The following is a 25,150-nucleotide window of genomic DNA, read 5'->3' as shown; positions in this document are numbered from 1 at the left end:
TTGATAGATACCAAACAAGAAAATCCACAAGATCCTTTATAATATTGCTATACCTTAGCACAATTTCTTCCTTAATCTTGACTTGTGGCTGATTCCTCAAATAAGTAGGGGGGAAAAAGTGGAAAGTCACTAAACATTCGTACTTTCAAGTGATTGTCCTGTGTACCATTAAAAATGACTTGGTCCGAAGACCCACCGAGAAAAGCCAAATAAATGGAAAGCTTCAAGTATTCAAACCTCCTCTTTGCGTAAAAAATTTTATTTTAAAATGTTGAAGTTAAAAATAAGTATTTTATGCTTAGAACTAAAATTAACAAAATCAAATAAATTTCTGAACAGTACATACAACAAACTAGTAAAATTCTAAGATGACTTTTTGGACATCTACTCTTCAATTGTTGGTGAATCTTCCATAGCCGGTTCTCCCGGAATTTCTTTCGATTTCGGTGAAACTTTAGTTGGTGAAAGCTTGCGTTCTGATTCTTTTTTTGAAATTGTAGGTGCCGAAAAAGATGTCATAATGGTTTCTGTGAATTCAACTTTAGAATTGGTTTTCTGGGTTTTTGTTTCTTCTCTTAAAATAATATTGGGAATTTCATCTTTTATATCACTGGTTGGTTCCACTTTTTCTAGCCTATCACAGATGTTAGAAGATTCTTCAGCAATTTTCTGAGATTCTTCTTTCACTATTGCATGAAGGGAATCAGAAGCTCTAGAAACTTCTTCTGTAATTGTTACATTTATTTCTTCATGTTGTGGATGCTTTTGTGCTTCAGAATCTCCTTGGATGTTTTCTCTCCTTTCATTTTCATCATCATTTGTAGGTATGCCTTCATGGCCTACATTATCAATTTTCTTTGTCACTCCATCATTACACATGTCGGAAGATTCTTCAGCGATTTTGTGAGATTCTTCTTGTTGTACTATTATATCGTTAGGAATATCAGAATCTCTAGAAACTTCTTCTGGTATTGCTTCATTAATTTTTTCATTTTGTAGTTGCATTTCTGCTTCACAACCTCTTTGGATGTTTTCTCTTGTTTCATTAGAATCAGTATGTATTTCCTTATGGTCTTCCTTAAGAATTTCCCTTGTCATAACCTCATCACATATTTCAGAAGTTTGGTCCAGAATATCACCTCCATGAGTTGGAACATTTCTCTCTTCTTTTGAAATTTCACAATCTTTGGTTTCTTGTAGAATTTCGTTCTTGACTTCTATAGTAACATCAGTAGAACAAGCTTCGTTTCCTAAGTCATCACAAACTTTCAGTGGATCTTCATTATTTCCTGTATTGGGAGTATCACAGACTTGAATTGCTTCCACATCTCCATCATCATGACTTTCATTTATTTGTGCCTCAGCTATTACCAAGCCAATTTCTGTTTCTTGAAGAATTTCACTTGTTCCAGAATGTTCTTCTGATGATTCATCTTTCTCTTTTAGGGTGATGTTGGGAGTAACGTCATCATTAGATCTGTCGAGTATTACTTGTTCTGAGTATGGCTCTTTGTCAGAATTATTACCATTGTCGTAAAAATCTTTTTCTGAGGGAGTATCACATCGTTTAGGTGTTTCTTTTGTATCATTTTCTGCATTTGCAGTATCACAGATTTCAAAAGCATCTTCATCTCCATCGGTATGACTCTCGTCTTTCTGGGACTTATCAAAAGATGCTATATTAGGAGCTACATCGATTTCTTTTTCTTGGACAATTGGACATCCTTCAGATATTTCTGCTGGATTATCATCTTTCGTTTCCGAGGTAATGACACCAATATCTGAATGTTTATATGCATCATCAGATTCTTCTTGTGTTTCTTGAGGACCCTCTTCTTTCTGTAAATTATCACAAACTTCTATAGACGCCTCTTCGGAATTTTGGGGTTCGCAAATATCAGAAACTTCTGCATGGACGTTTTCTTCTAATGGATCCTCACAGGAACTAGGCATTCCTCCCTTAGTATTCTCGTTATCACTAACCTCACTAACATCTCTATCATTATCACTTTCCTTTTTATGTGAAGCATCAGGAAGTTCCTTTTCTATTGAAGAAATATCTTTTTCTCGTGATAATTCTTCTGTATTTTCACATTTCATGGTGCTATCAATAACGTTATCTGAAGTAATGAGTGGCATACTAGATAGTTCTGTAGCTTTCTTTGGACTTTCCGTCATTTCAGATTCATTACCTTCTGATGACACTCCTTCAGTAACTGTATTTATTGTTTCAGTCAGTAATGTACTACACATATCAAAGGCTTCTATTTGTGATGTTGAACTAATTTCTTCTTCTGGTGAAGAACCTTCTTGTGGTATCACATCTTGATTATTTTTTGAATCATTATCACATGTTGCTTCAGGAACTTCAGAGGCTGCATCAGAGATTGCTTGTGATGAACTACTAATAATGTTGGAAGAATCTTCAGAAATGTTTGTGTTGGATTGAAGTACTTCAGGAGTTACTTCTGGAGATTGGACACATTTAATTTTGAGAATAGGGAGGATTTCCTTTCTAATATCATTTCCATTCAAATAGAGACGAACCCAATTGTCAGTTAAATGTTCCAATCCATAGCATGTTTTGCCTGAAAATAGTTTGTTTTATCAGAAAATACTAATTATGGTCACTTCTGGAAAACAAAAATACAACTGTACAAGCAAATGAATTATGATCATTATAACTAAACCGAATTTTCGGGATTGTTAGGATGTTATTTGTCCATTTTATGACCAACATTATATGGAAGTCTTTTAAAATGTTCACTTCGTGCAACTAGGTTAGTGCAGATTAAAACAAAATGATCCACCATTTCTTAGTAGTATGAATGTTAGTTAAAAATTTTGTGCTACATACCATTATTTTTTTATAATCTTATGTTTTTTTACCATTATGGAAGCAATGTTATGTATTACTTGCCATTCCATAAACATAATCCAGTAGGGCCTTCCTATGGAGGATATTCTCCATCAATAGTAATTTTAAGTGATTGGGTTTTGAAGTCCTTAATAATTTTTTTTTTTAAATACTGGGGCAGCCAGTTGCGATACAATTTTTAAATTTCCCAAACACTACTTGTAAAGAACATATTTGTTATTAGAACTAGTTAGTTGTTTTGAAATAGGAATAGATTTCTTCCTAAATATAATGCAACAGATTATCTATTAAGAAATCCAAGATTTTCTACAAAATTTCTGAGCTCAAAAGATAGAAAAAGCACAAATTTAACTTCTTTATTCATATATTTCCTACTGTCAACTTCAAATTTAACATAAACTTTATTATAATAAAATTAAACTCAATAACTTCATGTAGAAAAGGTAACAGTTGTATTTTTGTTTTCACAAAATGAAATTTCCTTTTTTATATAAAAAATCAATTTTCTTCATTTGGACGAATTCCAAATAGTTGGTTCTCTTTTCAAAAAGAGATAATAAACAGTACTGAATCAGTCATAACAACATCAAAAACCAAATATAATGACTAGAAGTGATTAAAACTTCATTCTCTACCTTCATTGTTCATTTCCACAAATTTCTCCAAAGCGTCTTGGTTATATTCATAACCTGGAATTTTTTCCAGTCTATATTTCTCATTTGAAACAACTCCCTCCTTCGATACGGAAAAGCTGCTCATGGACTCTATTTCAGTGACATTCACATTATCAGTCGTCGGCAGTAACTTTGACGAAACAGCCTCATCATTCACATAAAGTTCAACTATGGAAGTTTCACCAGTGGTCAATTTTTTCACAGTGAATTCCGTTTGACCGTCAGCAGAAATATCTGAGAATTTTTGGGCTGCTTCGGGACTCCAATTGAAAAGTCCCTCTGGTTTCTGTAGACTACATTTGAGCGCTAGAGGTGGGGCCATGACTAGATGTTCGGGCAATTGTTTCAAGTTGCCGCAAACACAGGAATTACCGTAATCGAGAAAGAGGACTTCGAGTCCCGCCACTGTGTTCGACAAAATTCTGGCCCTGTACCACATCTCGTCGTCGGGGAACATCGCAGCGCACAGTGAACCTGGAGTAAAGTCTTCGAGATCCGGAAAACTAACAGCATTCGACAACTGTTCGGCTATCCATTCGAGCTCCGCACACCAACCATCTAGCTGCACCCAAAATTCCGAAGGGGAATTCATGTGACTAATGTAACCTTTGAGTTTGGGGTCGAGAACTAGGTCCTCATCTAAAACGGCGAGGTTTTCTGCGATCAGAATATCCTTAACGTTTTGATCGCCGCTGAAAAGTTCGACATAATTCGCCTTTTCGTCCTGGTTTATGAATTGTACATAGACGTTATCCGCATAAGCTAATTCTTCAAACCTATCGGTGGTCGCCTTAGACCATTCCTCTTCGAGAGGCTTGATTTTTAGGCGACATCTTGTGGCATACTCTTCCAATGCCAAGAATTCAGCTGGAAGTGTTTTTATCTGAATGGCCTTATTATCTATTACGTCCGTGTTTCCATAGTCAATGAAACGAACCTGGAAGAAAGTATAATTTATTTCTCTCGTGAAGGAATGTAAAATATTATTTTATTATTATTATTATTATTATGAATTTTATTTTATCGCAATAGTTCTAAAGCGGCGGATACACTAGAATAGCCGATCTTTAGATTACTATATATATTTGGGGACGGATAAAAAATACGGTATATGCAATATATTAACTAACTGATGGTTACTCAGAAATGCATTTAGGCTAGCTTTGAATTATAAAACCCCTTTAATGAATCAACTCGTTAATTAATACACCTTTGCAGACCTCTCTCCTGATAAGACTAGGAAGTAACGAATGGAGCGTTTCTGGGACTAGTGAACAAATGCCCTGACGAACGATCATAACTTTGAGCACCTCCTTTAGATCAAGTTTTCTTTTGATTTCTCGAATCATAATCACTATTATTGAAATAATTCCTGAGTTTCACGAGATGAACCTATTCCGAGTCCGACTTATGACAATTTGCGAAACATTCAATGGCCGGCGCTGGAACACTTCTCAATGGGGAAACCCTTTCTAGTTTCTATATCTACCGTATGATTTGGAAGTTCCACCGGCAGGACCGATACATCGATTCCATTTATTTAATTATTGTCAATTCAAATGGAACTTATGCAACCAAAAGAGAAAAAAAGAAAAAAAAAACAGATTCAGCAACAATTACCACTTGCTTTTTTATGCCACCATCTGAAGCCTACTAAAAGCAATTGATTTCAGAGAGTAAGGTCTTGATGTAATGAAAAAAGAACATGATAAAAGCAACTTAAAATATCCCAGTTTTTCCTAAGAGAACAGTGTACAATAAATGCTCCAGATAACGTAATAAGAGCCATGAAAAATATAATAAATAAATATTTCAACTCACAGTAGTTATATCTTCATCTGCATCCAAAATTTGGGAACGGTACCACATTTGATCCACTGAATAAGGTGCTGCACAAAGACCCCCAACCGAGGTGTTGTCCAAAACAGGCATTTCTTCTATTTGCTCCTGCAGTTTCGATTGGAGCTCACTGATGGCGTCTTGCGAATCAGCCAGCTGGATGTAAAAGTCACTAGGACTATCTATATGACTAAGAACAACTGCTGTACCATCGAACGCGACTTCATTTTGTACACAAGGAATTTCTTCCTGTGACACTCCAGCATCATTTTGCGCTGCCTCATTTTCATTGGGAATGGCTGAGGGTATTTCCAATGAATTATCATTACCAGCTGGTTTGTCATCTGTTATTTGACAAGAGTTGCTGAATTCCTGGTTGATATTGCTGATTTCTAGTTGCTGTGGTTCTACACCGTCAACTACTTCTACGATTTCTCCCTCCAAACCAAGTTCCCCAAAATAAACTTGAACGGTCACTTGTTTTTCAAGAAGATCCGCTGTTGGTACATTTACGTGAACCTTAAAATAATATATGCTGTTAAGGTTTATCGAAATGTATCACAGTTAAAAAATTTCTACATAAAATTCCAGTCACACCACCAGCTACTCTCACTTTCATAATTGTTGTTGAATAATGTATATATTTTATATATATTAATTTCATAAGGACCGAATGAGGGAGGCAATGGGGAAATTGAGCTGATTTAGAGCTGGAAATAGATGTTTTTGTTAAACCCGCTGAATCTCTTCTTCACATATACGAATCTACTCAATTAGTCATGTTAGCCATTAGAGGCTGTCAAATTAATATCACAACATTTGTAGGAGAGATATGTTAGAAATTCCGACAAGCAATGTTGTATATGTAGTTTGAGAGCCAAAATGTTGTAGAAAACTTACAATAGGTAGTGGAATATATCAAATGTCAATTCATGCTCTGAATTAATAGGTGAAATAGCTCTAAATCGGGGAAACTATCTCCATATTTGCTGTATGGAATTACAAAAAGGAAGAGGTTTACTTTCAGCTTTTGTCCCAAGTCGCCGATTTTCTTTAAGTCAGTTTTCCTTTTAGACTAACGGAATACCGGAATTATAAAAAAAAATTACGAAAATGGGCAATATTTGACTACCGCCGTTTTAACCGATTATGCGTTCGAAAAGACATGGAGATAGTTCAAGATCGGCACATGAGCGTTACATTCGATCGGACATTCACGATTGAAAATAAACAATGACGTGCGGTCTATTTTTTTTTTCGATTTCAACGGATGTTAACGCAATTTTTTCGAAGGATCGATGATTGTAGGCAGAGTGGAGCAGTGAAGTGAAGAAGAAGAAGTAAAATAAAGTTGAGTTAAGTAAAATGAAATAAGTAATGTAGGGAAAGGTAAAATGAAATGAGTAATGTTGAGTGAAGAATATTCATCCTGTGCATCAGGCAGCCATAGCTTGTTCAAATAAAATTTCTTCATAAAGGATAACTGAAAACTACATTAAAACTTACCAAGATCGCCAGCATGTCCCACCAATAGAATTTAGAATCTAGTTCTCTGAGGCTGCTGAAAGGAACATCTTCCGTATTACCATAATCAACATACAACACGGAAATCTTTTCATCATCGAATGAGATTACCCTTCCTCTGTACCAGTTAGAGTCCCCGCTACAAACAGCATACAAGTAACCCTCTTCAGGTATGAGAGTACTTTCCTGAGGAAGGTTGTTGTAATGTTCATATATTACATTCAACATGTCTTCAAGGCTATCGGCGCATTCTGAAGGCTGTATAACAATAGTGCTCTCTTCCACATGACTAACAAATCCGTGAAGTGTGGGTTTGATCACAAGATGCGGGCATACTGCTTCAACAGATTCATATGCACCTTCATCAGGGTTCAAAATATTCAGTTTATTTCCCACATGATCATATAATGTCACTTCCAATCTGAAAATTGAAAGACATTGGACCTTTTACTTTCCACTCTTTTATAGAACTCAGGTTCGAATCTTACCTATTTTCAATTATATTGTCACAATAAACAATCAACACTTGGCCCACTTTTTGAATCAACTCATCGTCGAATCTTTCTGTTGCCATAGCTAAATTGTGTGCTGCGCACATCAACTGAATTCCTGAATTTAGTGAGATGGCGAAGTCTGATAAATCATTGACATAATCAATCATCGCTCGGAATGTTTGTCCTATCAAAAAGTTTATATCGAAATCGAGTGATGGAATGACTGGTTCTATGACTTTGGCTAAATTATCTTGGATCAACTGCAGCTTAATCTCTTGATTATCAGAATAAAGATCGACCATATACCTAAAAGAGAAACCAACGAAATTTAGCTCTGGGTAGCAATGAGATTTCGGTAATATCCTGCAATTATTTTCAGATGCAAGATTTCTGAGCTATTCTTTTTCACCTTGTAAAGGCTGCATCACGATCATCTTGGAAAAAAAAAGAACATTTCTTTTTTATAACCTGAATTAAAGTTCGTTCGAGAAATGCCCATACGGATCGTTCCTAACCAAATTCAATAGGCATCGTCTCGGTTCATGGGAAATTTCACACCGATAAATTAAAAAATGCGAACTGTAGCGTGACCACAATTTTTTTGAAATATTCGCAAGTCCGATATCCACCAGAATCGATAGGCTTCTTAATACCGAGCATTCGCATAATCCTGCCGAAATTTAGTTCAATAACTTTAAAATGGCTTGTTTTAGCGTGTCCACAATAGATTACACTCACACATACAGAATCTGTCGCGAAATCCCAATCTTCGCCATCTGAAACGGATTTCGTGATATACAGAAGGTACCCCAAGTTCGAGGGCCTATTAGACGTTTCTGGAGAACTGGACCTATTACCTATTTGAAATCTGAAAATTGGGATTATAATATTGTTCTACATTATCTACTGAGCTGAAATATGCTTGAAGTGTGAGCACTTTCAGTTATACAGGGAATGGAAATAAATTTTTCAAAATTTTTTCGTTTCTGATATGATAGAGTATTCAATTTCGAATATATTTCTGTTCAAATCATATCAGAAAAGAAAAAGTAAAAAGAAATGTTTTTGGAAAAATTTACTTTCATTCTCTGTATAACTGAAAGTGCTTAGGAATCAAGAATATTTTAGCCTCGATTTTAGCTCAGTAGATATTTTTTTTTTAACAAGAGTCAATAAGTTCCGATGGCGCTTGCTAAAAAGAAAACTATGTAGTATTACCTGTCAATTTCGAAGCCTAAGAATTCGCAATCTAAATATTCTTTCTGCATATAATTGGTATAAGCCGTTGGATCTGGCCATTTATCTTCGACAGGCTGAATTCCACCGAGTCCACATGGTATAGCCTGCATTGGCAACTCCATGAATTTCTTATCAATGGGCCATACCTTGTCAACAACGGAGATGTTCCCAAAATCGACGTAATATACTTTGAATTGATTGCCCAGGCACTTCAATATCCTTGTTCGGTAAAACACATTATCTTCGGGGAATAAGGCAATAGCAGGTGATCCTACTACACGGTAGCTAGAAGCTTTATCCTTATAAGTCTCTTGTATTTCCTCCATAAGCGTACTGAAGGATTGTTGAGAGTCTATTAGTTGGCAGAAAAAGCTGCAGGGATTATGAAACCAGCTTAAAGTCACTTTTTGCTGGCCAATCACTTCAATAGTTTGGAATGTAGAATCTTCAGGTGCAGGATCAATAGCTGTTGAAGTTGTATGAGATCTATTCACAGAAGCATTGACAGTATTTTTGTCAGTCCATTTAGAATCACTTTTCGAGTTGAATTTTCTTCCATCTGTCTGTTCGTAATCACTAATATGAGAGTCATGATCTCTGGAAAGCAAAATATCTTCATGTTTTTTTTTTCGAGAAATTAAAATATTTAAAAAAAATTTTACTTCATTGACTGAAGAAAAAGCTGACTTTAATAACAAATTGCGATATTTGAATCTGTTTTCAAGTTATTTGGTGAATATCAATGTCTAGTAATATCACAGCCCTCTTAACACATAGCCGTGATGAGGGGAAGTTTGGCAACACAGGGAAAGGCCTAGAATTTCTAGTTCTCGTATCGTGCTTGCCGGCGTCGTGTTGTTTGTAGGTTATGTGTAGTTTTTGGTTTTTTGTTTTTAGTGCTTGAAAGTGCTGTGAATTGTGTGCTGAAGGAGAAAAAAGTCTATGAGTGAAGTGAATTGTATGCTGAGGAAAAAATTCTATGAGTGAAGTGAATTGTTTGATAAAAAGGTTGAAAAGAAATGAAGTGAACTTTCGTTTGGTAAAGTACCTAACGTTTTTGAACTCGATTTTGCTTGTAGGATCGATTTCGTATCATACCTAATAAATGTTGTAAATCTAGCAGCAAGGCAATAATAAATCTTCAGAAAATGATTATGTTAGTATACTTTCCTTCTCCAAAAATTCCAAAATAAATAAATACATACAGTGCATTTTGCGAAATTCATTTTGATACTAATGTACTAACGATATTCTGAATTGTGAAATTTTATCAAATTTAATATTATAAGCTGATAGCATTTCGAGACAGTCACCACTGAAACATTTATCTATGCCAAAGAAATGTCCACAATTGAAAGAATGTGGAGTTTTTGAAAAAGTCATCAAATGTATCCAAATTTTTCTTGCTACATATCAAAAACAGACTTGGTAGAATTAAAAGTCGTAGTATTGAATCAGAATTTAATATTGGTGATTTTTCACGGACTTGCAGTTGTGAAAGTGATTTGAAAAAGTCTCGGAAAAAGTGTTTTGTATCCACTTCGCTCAACTTTTGTTTACATATTCAATTGAATAATCATGTGAAAAATATAAACTATCAAATCCTTTCCAACTCTATAGAAAAAAGAAAGCAACAGTTCTCGATCGTGATAATTTATTGACTACCTAAAAAATAGAGAATTGGATAAAATGGGAATACGATAGTTCTTCAAGATTCACCTCTGTCGATTGTAATTATTTATGTAGGTATTTGAATTTCATATTTATATTTTGAGTTAAATATTGGTATGGACAATTCTATTTCAGTTTTGTTTTTTTTTGTGTGAGAAAATTTATTCAACGTACAGTTCTTCTCAGTTTTTGCTCATACCTCCTTAACTGTTAACTCATTTATAATATTTGGACTCATGAGTTCATTTACACAATTTTGTGGGAAGAGATGACACCACACCTTTTTGTTGGTTCTTGATGAACGATAAATAGGGTTTAAAATATGCAATATTGCCACAATAATTGTATTTATCATTCATTCTTGGTGCTATTATAAAGATCAAATTATTTTCATTAACTGGTTCTCGAATCATAATATGATCAGTCAATCCAATTCTTTGACCAAGTATGGCTTAGGATAGTGTCTTATAGATATTTTATTAAATTTGAGACATCCCATGTCGATTTTTAGAGTACTAATTGAAATGTATTCGAAAATCGCGCTCCTATAGCGCACTCACTGCGGCCTAAAGTCGGCCTTCCGCACCAAGCTATTTGCGGTGTTGCGACATAGTGTTCATGGCTCTGTGTTTAAGAGGGCTGTGGTAATATTATAGTCAAATTTGAAGTATTATTATTATTATGCTGCACTTACTTTCTGAATGGTTTTTTCTTATAATCACCTCTATCATTATATTTCGTCTTTCCATCGTAATTTCTATCCTGTTTGCCTTTTCTGTATGAACCATCAGAGTCATATGAATTTTTTTCTCTGAGAGAAGAAAAATATAGTCACAAAATTTATTTCAGTGAATTTGAATGGTTTCAAAATGCAAAAATTATTCTCTTACCTATATGTTTTTTTTTCAGTGTAACTGTCTCCATCAAATGTATTTTTCTTACTTCCCCATTCATCACCATCTGTTTTACTTTTATATGTATTATTGCTATTGTTCCCACTGAAATTTCTGGACTTCTTTCTGCAAAAAAAAAATGTGCTGCTTCTTAAAAAGTCTTTCATTTAGTTTAGTTGTACATCTATTTCACAGACTAGTTCTTGGTATATTCGATATTTTGGTATATTGATAATTGAGGCTCAATTACAATTTTTTTTTTATCATTCAAACTTACTTCACTCCCTGAAATTCTTCATTCTCTTCCAGACTGTGGGTGGAATTATTAGCGTTCCAACTATCGTTGAAATTTTTAGGTTTGTTTCTGTTAAAGCTGTTATCCTTGTTACCATACCCTTCGTTGTCTTGTCTGAAATTTTAGAACCAAAAATGAAAACAGACCAAATATTATTAAATCATATTCAAAAAAATACATACAGGTTTAGAAAATGATTGGAGGAAGATAGACTTCCAACGCATAAGAAAAAGAGAGCAAATTAGCCAGTTCCAAAGATGACCATAATTTCTTCGAACTCAAATTGTTAACTGTTGATGGGAATATTCAAATAATTAAATGGTGACTCAAATCACGAGATTCAAATCAGAATTCAATATTTCAAGAGTTTTTTTTTGTCTCTTTCTTATGGAATCGTTGAGAATCTTCCGCAGATAATTTTCCGCGTCTGTATACATATTTTAGAAGCTTAGTTACCTGGGATTTCTATTGCGGGTTCTGTTTGAGTCTTTACCATTCCATTCCGAATGATTGTTTTGGGTGTAATTATTGTCTTGAGATTCCCCAAAAGAATTTCGATTTTGATAATTTTTATTTTGTTCTGGTGCATTCCAATTGTTGTCTGGACCCCTGCTAAGAAAATAAATACTTAATATCATTTTTCAATTTCATTGAAGACATACAAAAATGGCAGTTATGAACATTAACTTTCGCGATTTCCACTTCAAGTGTATGAAACTGTTTCAGCTTGACTCACTTGAAGATGCTATTAAATTATTGTAGTGAAAGATATTGGATGGTAAGTTGCTTCTTATTTGTTCAAGGAGATATTGAAGAACGTAATAATTAATTGAAAAAATCCAAGACACTTCAAGGAAATTCACTTTCAATTACTGATATATCAAATTGTAAAGCCCGTTTGTAACAGGCGAGAAGTCTACAAAATTTTGGCAAGAAAACGGCAGAGATTATTTTGTATGCAACTGAAAACTGCACAGAATTCACAATTAAATTCTCTAGAGAATTCTTAGCTGTTGCAAACGGGTTTAAGATTGAAAAATATTTTTCAACAAATTGTTAAAGGTTTAGAAGGGGAAAGTATTTCATAAGCAAAAGAATTTCCACATTAGATGAACTAAATTTTGGAGTGCAATTAATCAATGTGCTCCTAGAAGAACAGAATTAGCAAAAAGATTTGTGTGAAATTATTGAAACATTAAATGATTGCAATGGTGCATCAGCATTAGACTAACACATAAGCGGATCCTTGTGATTTTGATACCATCCCTTCTTACCTGATTTTTTTTCTGTTATTTCTATATTTTCCATCATATCGGAGGCTGCACAAAAAAACTGTGATTTAATACAATTATGCAGAGAAACCGCTTTTAGTTTAAACTAGTTGAAATCCTTTCTGAATCGAATAAATAAAAACCAAGCGAAAACACAAGTGAAGCTTGCAGAGTTCTGGAATCAATGAGAAAACACGATCTGATCTTATTCGGTCACACCTGAAATTATGTAGCCCTTTCTGCATATTGTTCAAACTTCAAATCGTCATTAAAAGTTACCAACCAATAAAATTTTCGAAATAAAAAATATTTACTTCTAATATCCACTGCATCGAATGTAACAATTACTGATATCTCTCGAATAAATTAGCGCAATGGCAGGCTAACGAAACATGTCGATTTCTGTACCGCCGATCAATGTTGGCACAACTAAACTTTCAACTGCCAGATATAATTTGGCGAATTATCCTCTCGATAGCTTAGTCGTTACACTGAAAGACTTGTGGCGCGTAGTGCTAGTGCTAATACCTCACGTTAAGTTCATGTAGATCGCCACGTTTTTTTGTCTTTACTCAAGGAGCTGACGCAGAGAGCTGCGGGTGAGTATTGGCGCAGACATAATTACCGAGCTACTCATCACCGAGTCAGTTTGCTGAAAACAATGTTCATTATCCAGAAACAAAGGTCGCGTCCGATAGTTTACAGCGTAAGACATGTCAACAGAGTGATGTTTTCGAATTGATTTTCAAAGAAATAATCAGATCTTGAAATATGTTATTACTTTGTATTCGGTGACCTTCTTCTAGTATCATCGTTTTTCCTCCCTCTTTTGAAGCTCTCATTTGAGGTATTGTCATGCCATTCTTTATCATTTTTGTTGTTGGTTTGTCTCCAAGATTCAGCATTTTCATTCGAGTTCGAACCAGGAGATTTTCTGAAAATTCAAATTTCAAAAGAAATTCATTGGAAATAACCAAGTTATTTATGTACATAGTGGCTGGTTTATATATTCAGCCTAACTTGTACAGGGAGATTTTTCTGTCTTATGAAATTCACAGAGCCAGGCCTGGATTTCAGGTTTCAGTCCAATCAAATAGGGAATACTCCTTCTGACTAAAATGATGTACTTTTTATGAAACATCTTTGAAACGTCACATTTTGAAAAAACCATTTCAATCGTTTCCCAAAAAAATTATTTTAAGCACTTAATAATGAAAAATAAAAATGGGTATTTAAAATTAAACGCGTTTCATTTCAATTGCACAAGTTGGCAACATCAACTGAAATATGCCTTGATAATAAAGGACAACAAATACATTCCGTCTGTTCCGATATTCCTGAACAGTACTGTCAGTATTTCAGAGAAGATGCCTATTGGCCCAGTCGTTGGAGTTCTATTGTTATTCGATTACTGGCCAGTAAAACCAGCAATATCGGAACAGGCCCTTTATCTTGATGAGGTAGACAAAGATGGCTGTCTATGAAGTCTGCGACGAACGAGGAAGGTCGTAAAATTTGAAGGGATTTTTATGGCCAGTTGCAGTTGACGCTCGGCAGTAAGTACGCGCCTGTAAATCAACAGCTGTTATTTTATAAACAAGCTGATCGGACATTGTTCTTTTTATTTTCTAGTAGGCGCTGTTGCCAAATCGTAAACTTGAAACCAAGCGATTTAAATTTTAAAACCCCATATTTGAAAAATGATTTTGAATAGTTTCCGCGGTGCATTTGAAAAAATCATGAATGAAACTCAGTTTAAACTTGCATATGCAGTGGTAGCCCAAATTGAGGAGAATTCCCTATTGTATGAGACTATTTTGTTCTTGAAATTTAGAAATTACAGACCGGTGGCAAAATAATAAAGCAGAAAAATAAGAAGAATGAGAAAGCAATTTTTCCCTTCACAAAAAATATGTAATTAAATGTAGAAATATTCATAACAACAAATATATAGAAAAAAATTTAAATATGGAAGGGAACATTGCTTTTTTTAACTGTGAATGGGTTTGTTACCTTGAGTTTTGTCTCCAACCTTCAGATTTATCCATCCTGTTCTGCGATTTATCCCTTGGGGACCAAAATTCTCCATCTTGAAATTTATCGTTATTTCTGACAGACGTTTCAGTACCATACTTTCTTGTAGTATTCTCAAAATTACCATTAGAAATAACTTGGACTTTTGTTTGATTTACCATAGCGTCCATGAGTAAAGTAGTTACAGGACAACCATTTAAGTCTATAAGGTCCACTAGAGATTTGTTATCAATTGTGTCAATAACTTTCATAGTGAACTCCTGATCCAATATAAGTTCTTCCAGTTTATTGTCTCTATCTAAATCTTCAGTCATTTTTTGATATCCATTTAAACAGCATTCAATGGCCTGTGGTCGCATGCATGTCAGGAATTGCCCTTCTATAGTTTTTAGGGATTGCACAGGTATGTCTTCTTCATTACCATAATCAATATATTTCACTTTGGCAGAATCTTCATTCAACGATACTATTGAACTACGATACCATTGTCCGTCGAAGGCAAATTGAGCACAACAAGGAAGACCAACCTTAAAAAAATTATGAATGATAAAACAACAGAATTTAAAAAATTTGAAAATATTGAAAACTTCCTCGACACTCATCAAATTCATTGTGTATTTCCAGATGCTCACCTTAGGATTTTCTAAATATGTGGCATCGCTCGAGTTGCAATAGATTTGTAAGTTGGCCATTAGATGATTCAGTTCATCTTCATTACTTTTCAAATGAATGTAGAACTTGTTACAACTGTGCACAAAGGTAACTTTAACAGGGCGGGTATAACCTCTATGGAGAGCAATAACATTCGGATAAGCAAGTTGGGCTGCTTTATTCAAGACATCCATAACATCTGTGTCTGTCTCAGGATCCCACATTCTGCATTTAGGTAGACACATCTTTTTAGCGGATGGAAAAACTTCCATCATGAGTAAACGATTATCAACAAACTGCTTGAAAGCACATTGCATCTCTATTGTAACGGTGGATTTATCCACACCGTCTAGTGATAAACGAATAGCCATGATTTTTGGAATGATGTATTTAAATGGCATCTGGTATATATTATCAGGAGGTACTACTTCAGTGTTGCCAAAGTCGACATAGAAGAGCTGTAACAATTAACAGTCAATATAACAACAATACTTGATTTGAATAATTACAAATTATTTTAGGAAAGCACACCATGAAAATAAGGACAATCACAATCAATTGAACTGTTGCACTTATAAAAATTTAATTACCTTATATTGATTATCCACTTCACTAGTGATCACCGCTCTACATATATGACTGTCCTCCATACACTTTGCTAAACAAACCGTTCCTGGGATTGGCAATTCATCGAAAGTCTTCAATGGAATAGAATTGATTTCCCTCATCAATTGAGCCAGAATGGCTTCACTTTTTTTGAGCTGCACTGAGAAGTGGCATGGACCATCGGTGATGTAAGATACATAAATTTCATGTCGGCTATTAGGTTCCAAAGTCACTGATTTGTATTGCAACAAAGACTGATCAACTGGGTGCATGAGTTGAGGGTTCCTTGGAATCATCGCAGAAAGGAGGGATTCCTGGGTTTCAAGTGAAATTGGCTGCATCAGATTATTGCGTACTAGATGTAAAGCTAAATCTTTATCGGCAAGAGACATGTTTATGATTTTGTAACCCAAGTGTGTTGAAGCAACTGTATAGTTCACTTCCATATATCTGATTTGCCTGGATATGAGTTCAAGTGTAAAGTCATTCCATTCAACGCCAGTGCAAATAACTTCAGATAAAATGAAGGGCAATGCCAAGGGGGGTAAGGTAATAAAAGTAGCATTGAAACAATCTATAGATCGTAAGTTACTAATTGGAACAATATCTCTATTCCCAAAGTCAATAAAATTTACTTCAACAGTACCTAGACGTCGAGAATCATCATTTGTGATTCTGGCTCTATAATATTTTTCATCTATATATTTAGCACAACATAAAACACCAATTTGAATATTTGCCGGAGTCAAGGCATGTTGACCCTCTTCATACATAGCGTAGGCTTTAAAAAGCGCCAATTCCACATCTAAAGCCGCTTTATTATCAATTTGTCCCCAAAGTTTGAGGAAGGCTCCTTCCTTTTCAACATTAGTTATATACATTCCTAAGGATTCACACATTTTGACAAATTTCAATGTTCGAAAATATGAATTTTACCCACTATTTTAACAAACTAACAATTAATCTCCAATATATTCACATATTCACATTTAACACGTCAACCACTCGAACTCAAACGTCTAACAAATAAAAACTGGTTGCAGATGCGGGCAGCGCGGGTTTATGTCAGTTCATGATTTACTTAGATCAGAGAATAATATATTTATTCTATGTTCCGAGATGATTACCAGATTAATTTGAGTTCAAAAGTAATAAAATGAAGTAATAAATGAAAAATACTGAGTACTATCAATACTAGGTTTCACAAGATGGTTTACTCATTAGCAGTTGCGAATGATGAGCCTTCAAGTTAGAATTTTGAAGTTTGATGTAATAAAAGTGCTGCAGCTTCTGCAGGACTTTATCGGCGTCATTTTCGAAATTCTCACACTCGAAAACACTTAAATAACGAGCAGCACAGAATAATTCTAACACAGTTGTGTAAGCAGTTGCTTACAATCATTCAAATCATTTATTTCGTACGCTCGGTGTACGCTTGATACTTGATACGCTTGTCGGCTGCTTAAGTGCTTACAAAACTCTGAAACCGTTGATTGAAGTATTAGTTCTAATCTTCTAATACCAAAGATATATAGTCTCTCTATAATCTTTGCTCTCATTCTTCAAACAACGCTGAAACAAAACATTGTCGGTTACATGAAGGGATGAGGGATAGTCTTTGGCTGGAGTCCTGGAGGGTTTCATTTAATCTTTAGTTTCATAGTTTCTTATGAAAGCAGTAGGCTTATCAAGCATACGAACATACGAATTACTATTAATTTAATAATAGTTTGATCATCACGTATGTTGGGGACAGGGGACAGTGATAATATGTATTAGAGATGTAATATATCTTGGGTGCCCATAGATCATAGTAGCTTAACATCACTCAACGCCAGACACTCTCTCTTATTACAGTGACTATACACTGTATAAAGTCACTTATATCTCATATCAACGCTAACGTCGCAACATCAATTTTAAAGCCTACTTGACGAATTTTTTGGATGCTCTAGAATATTGAGGAGCTTACTCTTTCTCAAACTTATATAGACTTGATGCATGATGATTTTCATGCCGGTTGAATACTTCAAATCCGTATTTTTGAGTCTGGAAATCAATGAGAAACTCTAGAGAATAATAAAAATTATAAAAAACCTAAGGCCGGTTTCCTATGTATGAAAATTGTTCTACTAGGTATACCTACATCAAACGTCAAAAACGTATTATCGACCTGAAACATTCGCTAAACTATAACTTATTTATTCATGGGTACATTCGATGCATCCCATATTTCAATATATAGACATAGGTATCCAAATAAACGAAGAGGAGACAGACTTACTAATTCAGAAACATAATTACCTACACTTACACTCCTTTCCATGAAACACAACACCACACGCTTTTTACGTCTCGCAGATGTATTCTTAAAAAAACTAATATTTGATAAACAAGTGACTCTATCTGTATCATATGGAGCTAAATCAATGAATGGATTTTTTAATCCGATTTGCAAGATACGAGCACCTCAGGTGCAGGTCCTACTTTGAGGTGAACTCGAGCAATCCCGTTATATAAAATGAAATAGGGACTGGCGATTTGCTTCAATCATTTCACATCGTATGGAGCTCGAACAGATGAGTCATTAAAATCATTATATCGAAATTAAATTGTGAACGTGCACTAAATAGATGCGAATAAAATTTGAATACTAATTTATAACCTTAAAGTTTAGGTACATAAAAGCAGTAGGTATTAGGGTTGTGAATTGTCTTACCGCTAACCGAAAATAGATTTGTATCTATTACAAACTCCTTGGTTATTTCAGAAATGTGTTGTTGAACTTAACATAAGGATGATGTATTCTCAATTAACTCTTCTGGATGCACATTTTATTTGGTTATAATCATCTGAGTAATGTTAATGTGTGACATGTACTAGTTTACTCAATTTGACAGTATAAACTGGAAAGCGCATTGAAATGAAAGTAATATATGTATTAAAAAGCACGGATTTAACATTTTCGAGCAGGAAAACTTTTTAAAGAAACTAAAATCTGTAAATTACGTAAATCTCTTACTGATTACAGTTAAATCTTACACTTCATGTGTATTTTGTTGCAATTTTTATCATATTTTATAAGATCAATCTTTGATGTGCAGCTTCTACCTCCATTAAATTCTTACGCGGTTGCTTGCACAATTAGCTCGTTCACTTACTACCATACGAAATGCGGCCGCTATAGATACTTCAGTGATTTTTACTGTTAAAATTTTTTGCTGAACCACCGTTATATGGACGAAATATTTCTTCTATTGATTATAAAGGGAACGATTCGACATTAAAACTTCAGAGGTCTTCCCATTAAATTTGAAACAAAACTATAATACCGATATACCTTGGGTGTCTTTGTGTACCCCTAGTACCCAATAAATCACTAGAAACGCTTCCAGAAATTAACCTTGTCATTTAAACATATGAAATATAAATAAATCAGTGAAATGAGTTTTATTTGCCATATTATTCTGTATGTTACTTATTCAGAAATAAAATGCGTTTTTCACAGGAAAATATGCATTATTATTCAATTCATATATGTATTTTCTATTATAATTTCAATGAAATAAGTGAACACTCAGATTAGTTGGCATTCACATGAAAAATGCAAATAAATTTGAATATCACATATTAAAAATTTTGACTCTATAACAAAATATACAGCACATCATGAAACCTTTCACAAGCCTTCAATTATCTCCCTAAAATATATATAAAATATTTCAAACTTAACTGATTTCAACACAAACATTTCATCCCTAAAAATAGTTGTATACTTATTCCTAGTGGACAAGAGGATAGCTCACAATTATCATTTCAATAATAATTTTCTTGAATGTACAATATTACGTATAACATGAAGAACAAATGCATAAAATATACCATTTGGTATTTGTATTGATATTTCAATTATCACAATAATGGCAAAGAATGGTCCCACAAACAATTGACAACCAATTCTAACTTATTTGGAATCTGTGGATCAGTTTTTTCTTCTCAAAATGATCGGGGTCTTTTTGTTGCTCTATCAAAAGGGGATCTGCAATGAAAATACTTCTTTTATATAGTTTTCCTTGAGTTGATAATATTTCTTATAAGTCAATAAGATCATTCAACATTAAAGACAATACTGAATTCAGCACTGAAAGTTAGAATATTTACCAATCTCATGTGTGCGCAGTTAATATTAAATTTTAGCACTGAATTTAGCATTGTGGCAAGCAGCTCTTACCATTAATAGCAAAATTCATCATAAAACAACAACAAACAGGGTTACCCAAAACAGTTCTGCAATATTTCATAATGATACAGTATTTGAATCTTTTCTCAATTTCACCCACTGGTTTCAAATTACTTACTTTGGGTTTTGAATATCTGACAGCTCTGTAGGCGACTCTCCATACTGTTCTAAAAATTTATCCAAGTCGATACTGGTTATCAGCTGAAAAAAATGTACTGATGATGAATCGATGCTCTATAAAAGAATAGTTTCTCAAACCTGAGATGGTTGTAGAAATCTTTGTGGTATTTTTGAGAGAAGATTAGAGGGTTTACTTGGTCCAAAACCTAGAGACATCAACACAGCTTCTGGATCTGGTTTTCTTAGCTCTAAAACAGATTCTACACTCGAACAATGACTACTGGCATCATCAGATTGCAGGGAAAGGTCCCTAGGGAGGTACCTCCTAGCGTTTCTTGCAGGGGAAACCGTTTTTGTTGAAACCGTTGTTGGTGGTATAAAAGGTGGTGCTGTTTTTTCAGGAGGAGGAAGGGACTCAATCCATTGTTGGACAGTTACAGGAGACTTACTCATTTTTAAGACTGAAAAACACTAGAAAAATTATCACGTCTTCAAATTTATCTCAATATTCATACTACCCTATGAGCCAAAAGATATATTATCAACTAATTTGTATATAGTAGTCTTAACAATTTGAAATTGAGGAAAACGGAAGTGGAATATTATCTGATTATATTCAACAGGTCTTTGTGGTTACAGCAAATATCATTTGAAATCATAATACGTATTGTTCATCACAGTAAGAATGCTTTCTCGGAATGTAATAGTATCAAAATATTATCCAGTTAATGTGTGTCACATTTCATAAATAATTAAATCGGTTTCATGTTACAATTTTTTAATTTCCTCCCCAATTTTTTATGACAAACTTTAATTTTTGACATTGAATTGACATGTTACACTGACATTTGAGTTTTGATAAGTGACGTATGACATTGGTCCTGTCAGAATAGCCGGCGTTTTTTATAAAAAATTTAGCATTGAATTTATTGGACTTATTTTTTTGTATTTCCTTTTATCTACCTTGCTTTTGATTACTTAAAAAATTTAAAATTGAATCAGCTGTCTCGCTAAGGACTGTTTCTGTTAAATTTTAACTGTCAAATGACAATCCTAACCTCTGAATATATGACGTCACGGAGGTGAAAGTTTATCAACACCGGGGAAAAATGAAGTGTTATTTCTCAATTTAATTGTTTTCATTAATTAGTATGTAGGTAAGCTTCAATTTCCATGCAATCAAGAATGTCTATGTGGTTTCAATGGTCTGACGATTAATTATTCTTGGGAATTATGAAAAGTGTCGTTGAGCAATAAATTCAAGTCACAGATGTTTTCCAAGTGCATTTCCACAGTTTTCATTTCAATTGGAAATATGTTACTCAGATAATTGTCTCGGTGCTAACGGTAGTTCGCTTTATTACAATTGTGAGGAGAAAAATGATCCTGCGGTGCTAATACCCACTGGAAAATTATCAAAACTATTGGAGGAGCTTTTGGTTCAGAAATGATGATACCAGTTACCTGGAGGGCGTCAACCTACTGAGAATGATGAGGAAAAAATGAACGATGCAGACAGCTTGGTCAGTATTTTTTTGATATGTAAATTATAGATATAATCAATCTTATTATATCTCAAGCTTAGGTCATTCTGTCTCTATATGGCACACATTCAATGTTACTACTGATCGAATTCTTTTTACATTCATTATTCATGTAAATATATGGTGTTTTTTGAGTATTATCTAATAGTATTACAACTAATAATATACAAGTACTTTCAATTCATATAAAACATAACAAAACATACAATTTCTGTGGACTAAAATTCTTTATGAATAACTTTTTCAGGAGATATTTATTCATTGAATAAAAGAAATTAAAATTATTTATTGTACCAAATTTTTTATTTATGCAGGAGTAGAAGATAGTAGTTGATCTATATCAGTCAAGTACACAAATAATACCTTGATATTCAGCAGGAACTATTAATATATTATTACTAATTTTTCTCAAGGCGAGAAAAAATTTAAAACTTATACTATATCATAGAGTGTTGTCTGAAAACATTAAATTGCTTGTATGGAATTTATTTCAATTATAATTTTAATAATATTTGGATATATGTAATTGTTATATCTAAGTAATTCCTTGGTGGAGAATTTTCCTATTTTCTTATAGAATTTTTGAATGAATAAAACTTTTTTTTCATTGGGAAGGTAATCATAATATCTATCATTGCATTAGTAAAGGGGTCAAGAAATACATTCATTGCTTACTTGGTTCAAAATATTCTTCGATTTGACGCAAGCTACTTCACCTTTTGCATTTCATTTAACATTGCTGAATTGAAAGGATGCTTGATGTTTTCTGTTCTATTTTTGAATTTTGAAGTTGTGAATGTATGCAATTCGAATCAGTGTTTGAATAATCGAATAAATAAAAAGAGAAATATTAGGTATAATAAATCAAGAAGGACTATTGAAAATATATCAGAGCATGTCAGTTGAGTGGAAAGTACAACTGGTAAATATAGATTTTAAGTAGTAATTCGTGCTCTGGATGAGTTTATCTAGCTGATGTTGTTTGAAGAATATCTCTAAGTTATTATTTTTGTCTGAAATAATACCCTCCATAGTCTGAAATAATATAAGATCTGATATATCTAATATCCTAATATATACAGACAAGAAGTTACGCTTAGCCCATTACAGAGATAAAAAAAGTATCATGCATTGCTATCAGTATAATATCATTGTTTTGATGAATGAATGAAAGTTGTACAAGCTTAGCCGCGTCAATTATAGGTAAAACCATTGATTGAAGTATCAGTAGCTACTAATTCAGTAACAACTAATACTTCAATCAACAGTATAACACTTATTATTCTCGAGAAGTAGGAACTCAAATCACACAAACATCGTTATTTTCTTATTTGAAATTTGTTTATCTGAAAATATATCCTGACGATTTTGAGGACTGCAATTATTTTCATGCACTCTCCGTAATTGGAATAAATTTTCTCAATATGAAATATAGAAAAACTTATTAAGTCGCATATTAATAATATTACATTATTCAAGTTCGACATAACTAGAGGAATCAGTATAAATTGCATTGCCTACAATAGATGTCGCCATCGTGAATATCGTTGGCTGAGTTTTATGCAAACTGCATAGCATATACATACCTATATGAATTTTTTATGTTCGAGGTTTTTTTAAGTCTTATTCTCTACAAAGAATCTGTTTGAAAATGCCATTTATCGTTTTTAAGATGTTTGATGACGGCCATTAATTTTTGGGTCATTATTTCCAGTAGAAATTTTTGGAATCGATAGCGAAAAGTTGTCAATGTAAAGTCAATAAACCAATTCCCTTGTGCGAAATGGTAATTTGAAAAAAATCACTCCGTAACGGAATTCGAAATCACAAAAATTGGCAATGATACAGCCGATCAGGAATTGCGTGAAAAAGAAAAATTTTGGTTAAACAATCCAAGGATACGTGCATTATGAACGAAAATAAGTCTGAAAGGTGGTTTAGATAGTTTCTTTGAAAAATTTAACACCAATTTGTAGTTATGGAAATAGTGATCTACAACGATCCACAACAATTGACTATAGGGAAATCTGTTGACCCTCCGTGTAGGTATAGTGACATTAAACATTAAAGGAATATTTATTTCGGTTGTCCTACATGAGGACTTTATAAACATGATTTTCTTAACGATTCATCACTTAATTCCTAGAACAAATTAATAAGCAAGAACCAGGTTTCCCGCAAACCTTTTATGATTTTACTTCTTTTGATTTGGAACATGGTGAGGTGTAGAATATTTGGAATACTCATTTTCTTTCAATATATCGAAGTCAAAATATTTCGAATATTCGGTGTTAGGTGTGAAATTTGCATCACTGTTTTTTTTTGGAGTTTTCATATATGAAACTGTGAAATGACGATGTCTCTATAAATAGTTTATAAAATCTGGAAATGGTGGTTTAAGGATCCACTGCCAATTGTGATTAGCAAATAATGAGTTTATATTTCCAACTGTGGACACAATAGTGATTGCCCTGGTTTCCAGCACAATTGTTCTCGTATTTCGCTATAGAAAACATACAACATTTTCAAATCAATGCAGAATGCAGCGGACAATGTCCACCTCATTTTTTCATCAGATTAATCTTTCAGTGGCAGCTAACGCGTGGTACGGACGAAAGATGATAACAATTGTGAATTCTCCAATAGATAAACCGACTACAGGAAGCCATTCTATTATCAGGACTGGCGTCTGAATTGTCCTCGACGTCCTTTAGAACAGAGGCAATATGCGTATTTAATTTTTTTATCAAGTAGAATTTACGTATATCTCAGCAGTTGACTTCTAGGAATCCTGTTAGGGAAATTTCCCGATGAAACATGGATTGTATCCATTCTTCCCTTATGGCATAATTTTTTCTCGTAGAAATCCGTTGAGGAAAAATCGAGTGTTAAATATCCCGATAAATAAATTAAATAATAAATTCGACAAACATATATGTATTTTGGTCCGCTTAAAGAGCAAGTAGATGGATCTTCCTCTAAATGTTTTTCCGCATTTCAGGACGAAATTCAATCAGCGCTGGACGATCCTGCTTATAGAGCTCTTCGTTCTGCTCGCAAATCGAATCTGTCATAACATAATCAGGCCCGGTATTTCACGTGGAGATTTAGTTGTACTAGCTTCTCATATTTTTTGCCGTTCAGGTTTTATGACATAGGAGATGATAGTCATTCAGA

General features: G+C 33.8%; 2 protein-coding genes across 13 annotated transcripts; both read right to left on the bottom strand.

Moving 5' to 3' along the window:
* Window positions 1-243: 243 nt before the first annotated feature.
* Window positions 244-18,966, bottom strand: LOC123311275 (maternal protein tudor-like). Of its 11 annotated transcripts, none has more exons than XM_044895153.1 (16): window positions 18,789-18,966; window positions 16,054-16,383; window positions 15,445-15,921; window positions 14,792-15,339; window positions 13,560-13,712; window positions 12,782-12,826; window positions 11,964-12,119; window positions 11,490-11,621; window positions 11,210-11,338; window positions 11,014-11,130; window positions 8,628-9,245; window positions 7,404-7,715; window positions 6,898-7,336; window positions 5,374-5,910; window positions 3,514-4,489; window positions 244-2,588 (listed from the first exon to the last, which is right to left on the bottom strand). In XM_044895153.1, the coding sequence occupies exons 2-16, from the start codon at window positions 16,363-16,365 to the stop codon at window positions 385-387; spliced, it is 7,155 nt and encodes a 2,384-aa protein (XP_044751088.1). In that variant the 5' UTR covers window positions 16,366-16,383; window positions 18,789-18,966; the 3' UTR covers window positions 244-384. The 11 variants fall into 11 exon arrangements, with proteins under 11 accessions (XP_044751088.1, XP_044751084.1, XP_044751090.1 ...); XM_044895149.1 differs by lacking the exon at window positions 18,789-18,966 and adding an exon at window positions 18,354-18,704; XM_044895155.1 differs by lacking the exon at window positions 18,789-18,966 and adding an exon at window positions 18,374-18,704.
* Window positions 18,967-19,567: 601 nt separating this feature from the next.
* LOC123311277 (protein ITPRID2) lies at window positions 19,568-21,271 on the bottom strand. Of its 2 annotated transcripts, none has more exons than XM_044895159.1 (4): window positions 20,948-21,271; window positions 20,568-20,900; window positions 20,428-20,510; window positions 19,568-20,108 (listed from the first exon to the last, which is right to left on the bottom strand). In XM_044895159.1, exons 2-4 carry the CDS (start codon window positions 20,880-20,882, stop codon window positions 20,066-20,068), a joined length of 441 nt encoding a protein of 146 aa, XP_044751094.1. In that variant the 5' UTR covers window positions 20,883-20,900; window positions 20,948-21,271; the 3' UTR covers window positions 19,568-20,065. The 2 variants fall into 2 exon arrangements, with proteins under 2 accessions (XP_044751094.1, XP_044751093.1); XM_044895158.1 differs by having other exon boundaries at window positions 20,568-20,890; window positions 20,948-21,268.
* Window positions 21,272-25,150: the final 3,879 nt, after the last annotated feature.

Source organism: Coccinella septempunctata, chromosome 4 (assembly GCF_907165205.1).
Source record: "Coccinella septempunctata chromosome 4, icCocSept1.1, whole genome shotgun sequence".
In the NCBI taxonomy this organism is placed as follows: domain Eukaryota; kingdom Metazoa; phylum Arthropoda; class Insecta; order Coleoptera; family Coccinellidae; genus Coccinella; species Coccinella septempunctata.
This window is presented reverse-complemented; position numbering and strand designations above follow the sequence as displayed.

Excerpts from the sequence above, each read along its gene's own strand:
- LOC123311275 (XM_044895144.1), bottom strand. The coding sequence starts at position 16,968 with ATGTGTGAATCCTTAGGAATGTATATAACTAATGTTGAAAAGGAAGGA. Across the intron at positions 13,713-14,791 it reads GGTTGGAGACAAAACTCAAG|AAAATCTCCTGGTTCGAACT; the intron begins GTAACAAACCCA and ends TTGAATTTTCAG. Across the intron at positions 11,339-11,489 it reads GAAGAATTTCAGGGAGTGAA|AAAGAAGTCCAGAAATTTCA; the intron begins GTAAGTTTGAAT and ends TTTTTTTTGCAG.
- LOC123311277 (XM_044895159.1), bottom strand. The coding sequence starts at position 20,882 with ATGAGTAAGTCTCCTGTAACTGTCCAACAATGGATTGAGTCCCTTCCT. Across the intron at positions 20,511-20,567 it reads GATTTCTACAACCATCTCAG|CTGATAACCAGTATCGACTT; the intron begins GTTTGAGAAACT and ends CATTTTTTTCAG. Across the intron at positions 20,109-20,427 it reads TCAGATATTCAAAACCCAAA|ATCCCCTTTTGATAGAGCAA; the intron begins GTAAGTAATTTG and ends TTTTCATTGCAG.